Here is a 13830-nt window from a genome sequence, read left to right as displayed (position 1 = left end):
TGTTTGAGACAGAGTCCCTTGCCCACAGCTGCATCCACTAGGGATTCTCCTGTCTCCCCCTCCCATTTGCTGTAGGAGTTCTGGGAAGGCAAATGCATATTACCACACCTGGCTTTGGGTGGGGATTCCAACTCAGGTCGTCACACTTGCATGGCAAGCACCTGTGACACTGAGTTGCCTCCCCCGACCCTTGGCTACAGTGTTTTCAGCCTTTAACTGTATATAAAACATAGAAGAACAGCAGAATGGTACACAGAGTACCAGTCGGCACTTTTCAGAAGCATGATGTGCAGCGCAGTGGTTAGCGCCTCCTGCTCTCATGTCTACAAAGGTTTTAGGGTGCCACAAACTACAACCCATACATGAGAGGGTGAGCTCCACCAGTCACTATTGTGCACGTTCTGACTGCTTCATGGACTGGCACCTCCCACACAGTTCTCCCCATCTCTTTGGGGGTCTCTATTCTTTGAGACACAACAATCAAATACTGAAATAAGGACCGTTAGCAGCTCTACCATGGCTTCTAAGTGTTCAAGCGAGACTCTCTTACAGTCTCTCCCTTTAAATCAAGAACTAGGAATGACTGGGCTGAGTGAGGAAGGCATTCAAAGCTGAGACAGGCAGAACACTGGTGCTCCTGGGCCAAATGGAAGCCAACTTAGGACCAGGAAGGAGAAGGTCTTGAAGGAGATGAAGATCACTACTCTAAAGGACACATGGATGAGAGAGCAGAACGGGCTTCATGTTGATGATGGAGAAAATTTTAGTGTTCTGGGCAACATCAGACCAGACACAGCATTCCCGAACCCTTATCCAAGCAACACTGGAACTCTCTTCAGTTCTCTGAAGATTCCCAGAGGTCAGAAGCAGCAGAAGAGGCTGGCAGAGCCTGGCTCATGTGCTTTACAGCAAGAAGCTGCTCCTGAACACCGTGACACAAAGGGAAGGAACAATGTCAACAAAGAAGATGCAGAAGGAAATCCAGAAGATCCAGCTACGACCTTGGATGAAGAGGGCCACACTCAACAGGTGTTCAACTGGAAAGGTTGCATTGGAAGAAGGAGCCATCTTGGATGGAGAGGAAAAGTCAGTGCCTAGTTTCGGTGCTGCTGGTGACCTGAAGTGGTAGCAAATGCTAATTTGCCATTCTGAAAATCTTACGGTTCTGGGAAATTAGATTGAATTGGTTCAGCAAAGCCTGGATGCCTGCACACCCATTTACAACAAGGTGTAGTGAATGTTTTAGCTCGTTGGTAGCTACTGCTCAGAGAAAAATTTCCTTTAAAACCACAGTAGTCACTGGGAACATACCTGGTCCCTAAGATCTCTGACAGACACACATCGAAGTTAATGCTATTTTCATGCTGGCTAACCCAACATCCATTGTGCAGACCACAGACCAAGGAATTATTCCAACTTGCAAGTTCTATTAAAAAAATACACTAGAAAGAGATTTTTGGCTGATTATGGTGATGTACACCTTAACCCCAGCACTTGGGAGAAAGAGGCAGGCAGATATCTATGAGTTCAAAGCCAACCTGGTTTACCTAGAGAGTTCCAGGCCAGCCAGGGCTACATAATGAGAGTCTGTCTATAACAAAAAAGATAGATTTTTTTTTTTTACTTTATCTGTATGTATGTGCACCATATGCATTCCTGGTGGTAATGGGGATTGAGCCTTCAAGAATATTTTGTTAATTAAGAAGACCCTCGGCCGGGCGGTGGTGGCGCACGCCTTTAATCCCAGCACTCGGGAGGCAGAGCCAGGTGGATCTCTGTGAGTTCAAGGCCAGCCTGGTCTACAGAGCGAGATCCAGGAAAGGCGCAAAGCTACACAGAGAAACCCTGTCTCAAAAAAAAAAAAAAAAAAGAAGACCCTCTACACACACACAACCCAGAAGATATATCCAGACCAACAGATGTGAGTAACACCACAGGACTACAGAAACCGTGAAAGGCAGGTGACATGACCCCTCCATAGACCAGAACTCAACGACTGGACTCAAAGACATGGAAATGGCTAACAGGCCAGATGCAGATGCCAAAGGGTTTGTGGTAAAAGGATCAACGATCCAAGAGAGGATGCAAAGCAGCAGATGAATTCAATCCAGGAAAGTCAGGAAATGAATGAAAAAGTCAGTCACATTGAGTCCTGTCTTATACAGAAGGCTTTAACCTCGTTTTCAGGCACTGTTTTGTTATTGTCACTGTTACTATGTGCTGTTGACAGTTATGAGGGCGAGGCTCGTCCTCCATTACACACACACACACACACACACACAAACACACACACAGACACACACCACTGTACTGTCAGCTTCCTTATTTCTTTCTGGGTTTGTTCTCTGAAGACATGAGTCCAGCAGCTACTTGTTAGAGTTTGGCTGAAAGCATTATTGTTTACCATGGTAACTTGCTGGTCTCTCGAAAGGCTACAAGGGACCTGGAAACAAGAGCCAGTGAGGTGGCTCAGGGGGTAAAGGCGCTGGCCACCAAGTCTGACAACCTGAGTTCAATTTCCGGAACCACCTGATGGAAGGGGAGAACGGACTCTCAGATTGTCCTTTAGCCTCCACACACGGGGGAGTGGTGCACGCGCACACACACACACACACACACACACACACACACACACACACACACAAAATAAAGAAATAAGCCAGGTGTGGTGGCGCACGCCTTCAGTCCCAGCACTCAGGAGGCAGAGGCAGGAGGATCTCTGTGAGTTCAAAGCCAGCCTGGCCTACAGAACGAGTTCCAGGACAGGCTCCAAAATGACACAGAGAAACCCTGTCTCAACGCCCCCCCCAAAAAAAAAAGAAATAAATGAAAAAAAATTTCTAAAGAAAAAGTGAGCCAGCCCAGGGCAGGTACTTACCAAGAAGGGTTGTCGCCGGAATTGTCATGCCAGAGCCGAAGGCCATGCAGGTCCCCCAGCCAGGACCCAGTGGAGAGCAGGAAAACATCCAGGGCTCCGCGCTCGAAGACGGCCTTCTGCGGGTCACAAAGGTGGTGGGGCTCGCTGTGCCCCTCCGAGCCATAGAGGGTGATAACAACCTAAGGTGTGGCCAGAAAAGAGGAAACACGAGGCACTGTGACACTGTTCTCTGGGGTTTTTCCTTAAGCAGAAAGAAGCAGCCATCGGAAGTTGACGGACAAGGACATTACACTTAGGACTAGGCAATGCCAGTCCCTGTGATTCCTTCTAAAGCGCTAGTGGACCCCAAGCTATTGCCAAGTTAGAGCGTGCCCCATTGCAGAGGACGCACAGTAATGCGCGTGGGTCCTGCTGACCTGGGCTGTTGTAGCAGCCCTCCTTCGATACCCAGTGTAGACCTGGATAAGGTAGTGAAATGCAGAGCTGGGGTCGTTGTCAGCCAGGGCGGTCACCTTCACCTGCAGGAAGAGCAGACGCAATGAGCTTGCCAGGTCTTGACTCAGGAGGCCCCCCGCTGGGAACAGGCTTCTCTGTGGCAATGTTGGGACCCCATGAGAAGCAGTGGGAGGTGATGTCACCAGGCAAGCACACACAGGCCAGCAGTGTGACCAGAGGGATGAGGTCTGAAACTCTAGGCTCTGTCTTTACAATGAAACATCCTCAGAATCACCTGACTGGGCCTTGGGTAATAAGCCCTCCACCTCCCTCCCACTCTGGTGGGAGTAGCATGTCATGTAGAGGACGTCCAGGGAGACTGGAGTTTCAGTTAAACGATGAGGGTCATGGGACCTGCTAAAGATTCATTTGCTGTTTATATGTTCATGTGAAATGCAAATTTTTTTGTTTGTTTGTTTGAGACAGGGGTTTCTCTGTGTAATAGCTCTGGCTGCCCTGGAACTCACTCTGTAGCCCAGGCTGGCCTTGAACTCACAGAGATCCACCTGTCTTTGCCTCCAATTGCTGGGATTAAAGGCGTTATACCCCCACTGCACAGCCTGTCTTCTATTTTTATTTACTAAAGCTGGTGGCACTTCACCCAGGACAATAAGAAACAGATACTCCACCTCCTAGAACTTCCAAGTATAAACAAGAGGCTACAGTGTAGATATTGGGAGAGCCCTTGCCTAGAATGTATAAGGCCTTGAATAAAAAAAATATATATATAAAACATAAATCAAGAAAAAGATGCCAAAGAGTTTCACTGTTAAAAAAATTGGGTGGGCTAGAAAGATAGCTCAGAGGTTAAGAGCACTGGCTGCTCTTCCAGAGGTCCTGAGTTCAATTCCCAGCACCCACATGGTGGCTCACAACCATCTGTAATGAGATCTGGTGCCCTCTCTGGCCTGCAGGCAGAACTGTATCTATAATAAATAAATAAATAAATAAATAAATCCTTAAAATTTTTTTTTCTAGTCATAGCTAGGTGTGGTGTCACTTGGAGGCAGAGACAGGTGGATCTCTGTAGGCTCGAGGCTAGCCTGAGCTATGTAGTGAGTTTCATCGCCTGCCAGAACTACTCAGTGAGACCCTGTCTAAAAGAAATTTACCCAGCCAAGGATGGTGGCTCACATCTGTAATCTTAGCACTTGAAGATTACTGTAATGTCAAGGCCAGACTGGGCTATATAATGTGTTTCTTGGGTCAGGTTAGGGGACAGTATGAGATCATGTCTGAAGACACAAAATAATTTTTAAAAGTTTGAGCATTTGTTTCTTTGTGTGCAGGTCATGACACACGAGCGGAGGGCAGAGGACAACTTGCTGTTCTCTTTCCATCATGTGTGCACTGGGGATCAAGCTGAGTTCATCAGCCTTGATGGCAAGGACCTTTACCCAGTGAGCCACACCATCAGTCTCAGAAAAGAATTCTTTACCAGCTTCCTGTAGGTTGTAGTTATGTTAAATTACAATTTGACTCAGCATAAGTTTTTTAAGTTATAAGGTAAGATAAATATGAGTCTGGTAGCTGGGCAGTGGTGGCACACGCCTTTAATCCCAGCACTCTGGAGGCAGAGGCAGGTGGATCTCTGAGTTCGAGGCCAGCCTGGGCTACAAAATGAGTTCCAGGACAGCCAGGGCTATTCAGAGAAACCCTGTGTTGAAAAACAAATAAACAAAAATATGAGTCTGATTTCAGTTGAGTTCCTAGGAGAGCTATTTTCTGCTTTATTCTAATCTGCATGACTCCTGTGACAATCCAACCTTGGCACCAAACAAACAACAATAACAAAAAAATGAAAGAGAAAAAAAGGAAAAAAAAGCCTACTTTCTTTTGAGATAGTAGATATGCAGAAAAATTGAACACGACTCTACCTGAATTCCCTGCTCCCTGGCCCACGATGTCTACGTCTCCCTATCTAACTCAACATACTCAAGACACCATGGCCTTTGGAGTCCAAGCCTTCCCACCTTCTGCATGTCTGCTCGATCCTTCCTCCAAGCCCACGTGACTAAGAGGCTATAGAATCCTAAAAGGCTGGCCAGCAATGACACCCCAACGGGGTTGTTGGTCACACGAAGCAGCAGTTTGATGGTGTTTTCCACATCCACCGTCCTGGGCAGGATGAAGAAGTCACTGCTGAAGAAGGTCAGGTGGTTACAGAGACACTGCGTCTTCCAAATGGTGCTCTGCGGGCCTGCCTGTAAGTAGACCAAAGACGCCGATTCTGAGGTAGAGTGAGTGCTAAGGAGTGGCAAGCAGGAGATGGAAACACCAGCAGCGTTGAGACAGAAGGATGTAAAGATTGGTTTCTATACATTTATTTATAATGTGTATGTGCACCGGTGAGTTCTCCCCTTCTACCCTCTGGCTTCTCTGGGTTGCACTTTGACTGGCAGGCTTGGCAGCCCGGGATGTGTGGCATCATCTTTGCTGATGACCCATCCCTGCATCCATAGTTTCTAATGTGGCACCTCATGTGGAAGGTGTCCACCGAGCATGTGCAGCAAGAACAAGTGTACACAGCAGCCCAGGGCCGTGGCCGTCCTCTACAGGAGGGAGGGATAACAGTGAGGGGCACACATCTGGCCTCTATTAGCCCTGAGTGCTTTCTTATCTTTATGACTCTGAACGAGGCCAGTTGTGACGGCACGTGCCTAAATCCCAGCATAACCAAGTGGATCTCCATGAGATGCAGGCCAGCTTGGACTACATAATTAGACCCTACACAATGAGTCTCAAAACAACAAGAACAAAAAACCCTCTGAATTAGAAAAAATAATAACTTTGATAAAGCTGACTGGTATGTTTAGAACTTTTAAATTATTCCCTGTCATTTTTCCATATGGTATAACGTTTCTTCATAATGTGTGTTTTAAAATTTCACCAGTAAGTATGAACAAATGGAAGCTAGCCATGTGTGTTTGAGTTGGTGCATTGAAAGCCTGTAACATGGGCTCAGTGGTAGAGTGCCTCTCTAGCAAGTGTGAAGTCTTGGGATTGATCCCCTCCACTGAAAATGTTGCCTCTGTGACTAATTCCTTAATTCTGCTACACGATGCTAAGTCCTGCTTGCTCAGGCCCTCCTCCGGCCTGGGAACACCCCTTTCCTTGTACTCAGAGACACAGCATCCCAGAGGGACTCAATGGACAGAAGCATCCCAATGGCTCTGTCATCAACGCTTGCATCTCGAGAGCAGAAACGCTCTTCAGGTCTTGCTCCTCAATGCATGACTCACCCAGAGTCACTACAGCAGAACCTTCTTCTTAATATGCTCCCGGCTGGGGGATTTGCCTGAGAAGTAGCTACCAGACATTACTGTTGGAGGCAGTTGCTTTCCTGAGAATCCATTTTTTCTTTGCCAAGCTCAATTTTTTTTTCTTTTTTCTTTTTGGTTTTTTGAGACAGGGTTTCTTCATGTAGTTTTGGTGCCTGTCCTGAATTTCGCTCTGTAGGGCAGGCTGGCCTCGAACTCAGAGAGATCCTCCTGGCTCTGCCTCTCTAGAGCTGGGATTAAAGGTGTGCACCACCACTGCCCAGCTTTAGTTTTTTTATTATTATTTTAAACACAGGGTCTTACTATGTAGCTCAGGCTGGCCTTGACCTCATGATCCCCCTGTTCTGCCTCCCACGGGCTGGGGTTACACACAACCACCACCACCACCACTCAGCAGATCCAGTCTCAGACCTTGGAAGAATAGCTTTATAATTACCAGGGCTTTGCATCAGTGTGGTGTTACTGAAGTAGACATTAGATCTGGCTGGCACCCACTGGATCAAGGATGTGCAAGCTGGGTGTGGCGACGCATGCCTGTAGCCTCAATACTCAAGGAGGCCAAAGCAAGAAGATCAAGAACAGGAGGCCAACCTGGGCTATGTAGTGAGAGGTGTGATGTCTTCTGGAAGAGCCAGACACCAGGGACAAGGTGGTAACTGTAAATGTGGCAGTCTGTCCTTGCCTGTCTGGGGTGTACAAGAATCTACAATGCATTCTTCTTCTTTTTTTTTTAAGGCTTACTTTTATTTTATTTGTGTGTGTGTGTGTGTGTGTGTGTGTGTGTGTGTGTGTGTGTGCATGCGCGCGCGCGTGCTTGAGAGGCCAGAAAAAGGCATCGGTTCCCCTGGAGCTAGAGTTACAGGTGGTGGCTGTGAGCCAACACATGGGGGCTGGGAAACTGAACTTGAGTGAGTCCTCTGGAAGAGCAGGGAACGCTCTAACTGCTGAGCCACCTCCCCATCCGCTTTCTATAACATAGTCCCAACTGGAAAAGCTTTCTTCTGTCTAGCCGGAGGCTTGTTTCTTTTAGCCACAGCATATTTAGCAAGCAGCTTCCCATCTACTTTCTATCTTCGTCTATAGCTGTCAGCTGTCACTCAGTGCCCAGCACAGTCAGACTGGCCTGCCACTGCGTTGAGATGGGAATTGGAAAAAGACGGCACGGACCTGCTGTTCTAGAGACACACCTGCCCGGCTACCACAGGCCAGCCTCCTCTCTGTCCCCTGGACGATTTGTTTTCCTTCAGAGTGCTGTTGTTTCTGGCCTATCCCCAAGGAGGGAAGGGGGAGAGGCGCAGCTAAGGTTTCAGAGAGCCCCCCCCCCCGCAACACCCCCCTTACTTGGCATCCATCGCTCTTCCATGTCCTGTTGTTTTGGTCCCAGAAATAGCACTGGGTGACAGCCGTTACCACTGAGACCAGGATAGGTGTGCACTGCATGGCCCTCTGTACTTTTATTTACCACGGCCATGATGTAGTAAGTGCCAGTCCCGTACTGCAGGCTCTCTGGTGTCAGCACCCATGTGTACTCCTCATCTTAGGACAAAGAAGAATCACGGGTTATACTTCCGAAGGGATAAAATCCCTTCAGGTCCACGACTACTATTATTCATTACTGTTTTCTTACAAATGAGGATACAAGTCTAGCACCAGAAATGTGTGAAAAAAAAAAAGACCATTGACACAATCCTGAACTCTGCATCAAATCCATTCCAGCAAAAGAATCATGTTCTTTTGATATGTGCGCGTTTATGCCTAATGAACTGGAATGCACTATGACTTTTAGAAAAATGAAACCATCACACCTGGGCTGTGTGATGGTTTGAATAAGAACGGCCCCCATAGGCTCATACATTTGAGTGCCAGGTCAGCAGGGAGTGGCAGTGCTTGAGAAGGATGAGAGGGTGTGGCCTTGTGGGAGTAGGTGTGGCCATGTTGGAGGTAGTGTGTCCCTGGGTATGGGCTTTGATGTTTCAAAAGCCCAGTGAGGCCCAGTGTCTCTTCCTGCTGCCTGCAGATCTGGATGTAGAACTTACAGCTACTTCTCCAGCACCATGTCTGCTGTGGTCATTCACAGCAATAGAACACTGACTAAGACAGGCAGGGAATGTAGCTCAGTGGTAAGAGTGCCTGCCTAACACATATAAACCTAACATATATGCTGGGTTTGATCCCCAGCACCAACAAACCCATCATGGTGGCACAAATCTGTAATCCTAGCTAGCTAGTGCTTGAGAGATGGACACAGGAGGATCAGAAGTTCAAGGTCATCCTTGGTTATATAGTGGGTTTGAGCCCAGCTTTGGATACACGAGACTTTAAAAAAAAGGGGGGCGGGTAGGCTTCGAGCTAGCTTAGCAGTTAAAGTGAAGCATACGGTAAGCCAGCAAGAGGATCAGAGTTCGGCTCCCCAGAGCCCACAAAAGTGTTGGGTGGATATGGCAACCTGCCTGTAATCCCAGCCTCAGAAAGGTAGAGGCATCCCCAGGAAAGCTGACTACCCACACTCATCATCCCGGCAAGCTCTGGGTTTGACTGAGACACCTCATGTCAAAGAATAAGGTAAAAGAATGACTGATAAAAGATGTCCCACATCAGTGTCAGGCGACCCCTGACTCCTCCACAACCCGCTCTCCCATTACACACACAGGCACTTGAAGAGAACAACATCACCGGCCACCTTAGGTGACAAACTCTGGGATAAAGGAAAGACGCAAATGCAGTGGTTGCAGGGAACTGGGTTTCCCACGAGCCCCCGTGTCCTGTCCTGGTGGCCGTCAAGGATTAAGACAAGTCACTTTATCTCCCTGGCCTCAGTTTCCTCGTCCTCACAGCAAAGGTCCTTCTAACTCTAAGTGACACTGAGACTTTCCAGTACGTTTCAAAGTTACATCCATAGAGCATGGTGGATCAAGTGTATCTAGGCATCGCTCACGGGTCTCAAATATTTGTGTGTGGGATATATATTTGTCCATATGTGTGTGCATGTGTGCTCTTGTATTTGGGAGCCAGACGTCGACTCTGGGTGTCTGCCTTGATTGCTTGTCACTTTAGGGTCTCTCACTGGATGAGAACCCATCAATTCAGTTGGGCTGGCCGGTCAATGAGTTCTAGGGACCCGCTGTTGTCTCCCACCAGTGGTAAGGGCATCCATATTGAGCTTCTACATGGATGCTGGGGATCCAAACTCAGGTCCTCATGCTTGAGCAGCAGACATTTTATTCATGGAGCCATCTCTCTAACCTCTCAGAATTTTGTTTTGTGTAGGCTGGCCGCCAGCTTGCTATAAAGCCAAGGAAAGCTTTTAACTCTTGATTCATCTGCCTTCTGCTCTCAAGGGCTAAGATTACAGGCCCCTATGCTCAACTGCATAGAAAATTTTAACTACTGGTATTATTGCAAAAATTCTTAGAAACAAAACCAGTGGTGCTGGGGATCAAAGCCGGGCTTTGTGCGACGGTAGGCAGGGACTCCATCAACTGAGCCGCACCCTCAGCTCTGCTTCCAAAGATTCCTAAAACTCCTCCCATAATGTCATTCTGTCTTATATCAACACTTACTGTCTCTGACCCTTTCCCAAATCTAAGACTAAAAATGGAACTGGAATATGTATTATTTTATATACATTCATCTATATCTTCATAAGCTTGAAATGATATGATCTGGCCCATGGCACTAGAATGTTATTTCTTCAGTTGGTCTCAACTTCTTTTCATCCTAATGATGGAATCCCAGCCGTGGCATAACAAACACATGTTCTACCACAGAGTTATGACCCAGTCCTTACTATGTTTATGAATGTTTTCAACTACAACTGAAAGTTGAGTTTTATAGTGTATATTCATGTTATCATTGGGTTCTACAGTTTAGCATTTAATAAAATTTGCTTTATCACATATATGATCTCTCTCTATATAAGTATATACAGAGCATATATCTATATCCTTCTATGCATTACATAACCCATCTTTAATCAAATAAAACAAGGTGCACATATAGAGAGAGAGGTGAATGCTTGGAACCCTGGGAATATCTACTGATAGTATATTGTGTCAAGGTTACTTCCTGGTTGTGAACTTGTAGCTCAGCCATTGGTGGGACTGGTTAAAAAAAACAAGCGTGCTGCTTCATCTTCTAGCTGGGTGTGAACCTACAATTACCTCACAATCACAAGTTAAAAAGGAGAAACACATTTCAATTAAGTTTCAGACATCTGATGGCTGATACCTTTCTGCCACACCTGGTCCCTGGGAAGGCTGGCGTTCAGGTAGAAGTGAGTGTGGTCAGGCTCATCCTGGAAGCCCAGGTAGAGTGTCATTAGAAGGGGACTTTCCGGCTCGATGGTCACAATGAGGGTTTTCTCCACAGAGGTGATATTCACTGTGACTGTGAAACGGTCTGTACTTGTGTTGAGGTTGGTGGGCTGGGTCTCCATGCTGGCATTTCTCCAGAGCACAATCTAGAAAGAGAGACACTTTTTTATTTTTTTTGGTTTTTCGAGACAGGGTTTCTCTGTGTAGCTTTGCACCTTTCCTGAATCTTGCTCCATAGACCAGGCTGGCCTTGAACTCACAGAGATCTGCCTGGCTCTGCCTCCCGAGTACTGGGATTAAAGGTGTGTGCCACCACCGCCTGGCTTGAAAGAGAGACACTTAATCCTCCATGTAAAGACGGACCTTTCTGCTTCCTTTGTAGTGATGATGTAACAAATTTCCCAAGGCTTCTTTGTTGGGTCTTAGTAGGCAGCACACTGCCAGGGATTAGTGGAAGGGATTACAATCTCTAGTGGCTTTTCCTTGCACTGAGTCAGGTCTATCTCTTTGTGAAGCTTCCAGAGATGTGTAACAAAATGCTGGCCCTGACATGGATCCTTTTTTTTTTTTTAAACAAAACAAAACAAAAACAAAACACAGGGTCTTACTATGCAGCCTTTCTGGCATAGAGAATTTACTATGTATCCTAGTTAACCTCGAATCCCCAGAGATAGCTTGCCTCTGTCTCCTAGGTGCTGGGATTAAAGGCATGTGCCATGTACTTAGCTCTGATATGAATCTAAAATGCTAAGTTGCTGCATCTTTCCACGCTCTTTTCCAGCATGTCCTGTTACCATCAAGAAACTGGTACCTCAATATCTTCTATTAAATCATGGACTTGGAGCGAGTGATAACCAGAGCTCAGTAATACATTTCCAATGCTTCCAACAATGTTCTTGTCATCTGAAGTCTCAAAAGGGTTGAAAGCCAGACCTGTTACCTGGAGAGGAAGCACATTCCAGTTCCTCCAATTGCCAAGTTGTTCTTAAAGGAGAGCGCCCCTCCCTCCCCCAACAGGTTACAAGGTAGCAGCTCTAAATCAAATGCTGGCATTCTCCAACAGTGTGAGAAGTGAAGAAGGGATGCTGAACATTGTAACGCTGAAGAGAAACAATGAAAGACCGTGCTGCATTTAGGACCCTCAACATCATTTGCACACATTTGCTCTTTGGAAGCAAGGATTCTACACTTCAATACTGTTGGTGTTTTTTTACACTGAATCGTTATGATTCAGATAATCCCAGTCAGTAGTTGAGATCAATTCAAATCACAACACAGAAACACAGTTAAATCCGCATACCTGTTTAATGCTCTCTATTGGATTTTTTTCCAAGACTTGCAATGTAGCTCAGGCTATCCCTGAACCCTGAATTCACAGCAATCCTCCTTCTGATGTCTCTCAAGTGCTAGGAAAACAGGCATCTGCCATCAAACCTAGCTATATACTAAGTGTGTGTGTGTGTGTGTGTGTGTGTGTGTGTGTGTGTGTGTTACATACATATGAGTCCATGGGTGCAAGAGCTTATGGCAATGAGTAGGCATGTAGAGACCAGAGCAGGACACTGGGTATCTTCTGCTGCTGCTCTCTGTCTGGGATTCTCACTGAAGTAGAAGCTTTGTGGTTTTAGCTAGGCTGGCCAACCAATGACCTCTCATATTTGCCTGTCTATGCACCCCAGTGCTGAGGTTACAGGCACACACAGCCAGGCCCACATTTATACGGGTGCTGGAGATTCAAACTCAGGTCCTCTTATTGACAGAGCATGTGTTCTTACCCGCTAGGCCATCTCCCCAGCCCCTACTGGATCATTTTTAAGAGACCTTTCTCTTCTCAGTATGAAATATACATTAATGCCTACAGTCTTCCTTTTGTGGCCCGGATGGTGTGTATTCTATCCCCCTACACTCACCACACAGCCATCATATACCGTTTTCATTCCCATCTCCCCCTACACTCCCACACAGCCATCATATACCGTTTTCAGTCCCCTCTCAGTCAAGTTCACACTCACCTGAAGGTTCACTCCCGGGTGTTTATTCAAGAGCTCTTTCAGCGCTTCTGCTGAAGGAAAACCTAACCTCAAGGGTGCAGGGTCACCCAGAGTATAAGTGCTCAGAGGCAAAGATGATACATTTTGGCTGAAAGAATTTAAATGCCAATCAGTTTCTGTACGCCCTCTAAAAGTCAAAACCAAAAGGAAATTTCCCCAGCCCTCCAGCCCGTTAACCTGCTCAACAGCAGAGCAGCAACAGGAGAGGTCAAGGTCACTGCCGACTCAGGAGACAGGCTCTGCTGGCAAAATGCTTTGTGGATCTCTCCCAGGGCCATCAAGGACATCTCCAGCATGTCTGCAACCTGCATGTAGAGTGAGATCCCCTGTGATCTGTGGGCTGTCACTGAAATGGTTCTGACGGGGTTCCAAGGGGAACAGGGATTTTGATAGTGGTGTAAAGAAAGGGGAGAGAGCAAGCATGGACTTTGGAACCTCACAGAAGTGCTCAGAGTCTCACTAACAACTTTGCATCAAACATACACACACACACACACACACACACACACACACACACACACACACACACACACGCCCGATTCAGGTCCCCCAAATTCCATGTTCCATCATGGTGACAGCTGGATGGAGTCGTTATGGCAACAGAACAAAGGAAGTCTTGTTTGTTTGTTTTTTCAAGACAGGATTTCTCTGTGTAGTTTTGCGCCTTTCCTGGAACTCACTTTGTAGACCAGGCTGGCCTCAAACTCACAGAGATCCACCTGGCTCTGCCTCCCGAGTGCTGGGATTAAAGGCGTGTGCCACCGCCGCCTGGCTAGAACAAAGGAAGTCTTAAATGGAGGAGTTTTCAAATA

At 46.8% G+C, this 13830-nt stretch overlaps 1 protein-coding gene across 1 annotated transcript in view; it reads right to left on the bottom strand.

The window, feature by feature from the left end:
• Positions 1-13830, bottom strand: part of Pkd1l3 (polycystin 1 like 3, transient receptor potential channel interacting) — a 71969-nt gene that overhangs the window by 30476 nt on the left and 27663 nt on the right. Inside the window, 9 exon segments of the mRNA XM_037206253.1 lie at positions 2879-3057; positions 3295-3396; positions 5347-5577; positions 7996-8094; positions 8096-8190; positions 10882-11113; positions 11779-11907; positions 12980-13106; positions 13196-13323. Of these exon segments, the coding sequence (XP_037062148.1) occupies positions 2879-3057; positions 3295-3396; positions 5347-5577; positions 7996-8094; positions 8096-8190; positions 10882-11113; positions 11779-11907; positions 12980-13106; positions 13196-13323 (1322 nt within the window).

The sequence above is a fragment of the Peromyscus leucopus genome, chromosome 5 (genome assembly GCF_004664715.2).
Source record: "Peromyscus leucopus breed LL Stock chromosome 5, UCI_PerLeu_2.1, whole genome shotgun sequence".
NCBI classification, from domain to species: domain Eukaryota; kingdom Metazoa; phylum Chordata; class Mammalia; order Rodentia; family Cricetidae; genus Peromyscus; species Peromyscus leucopus.
Note: the sequence above shows the minus strand (reverse complement) of the source record. Positions and strands in the feature narration are given on the sequence as shown.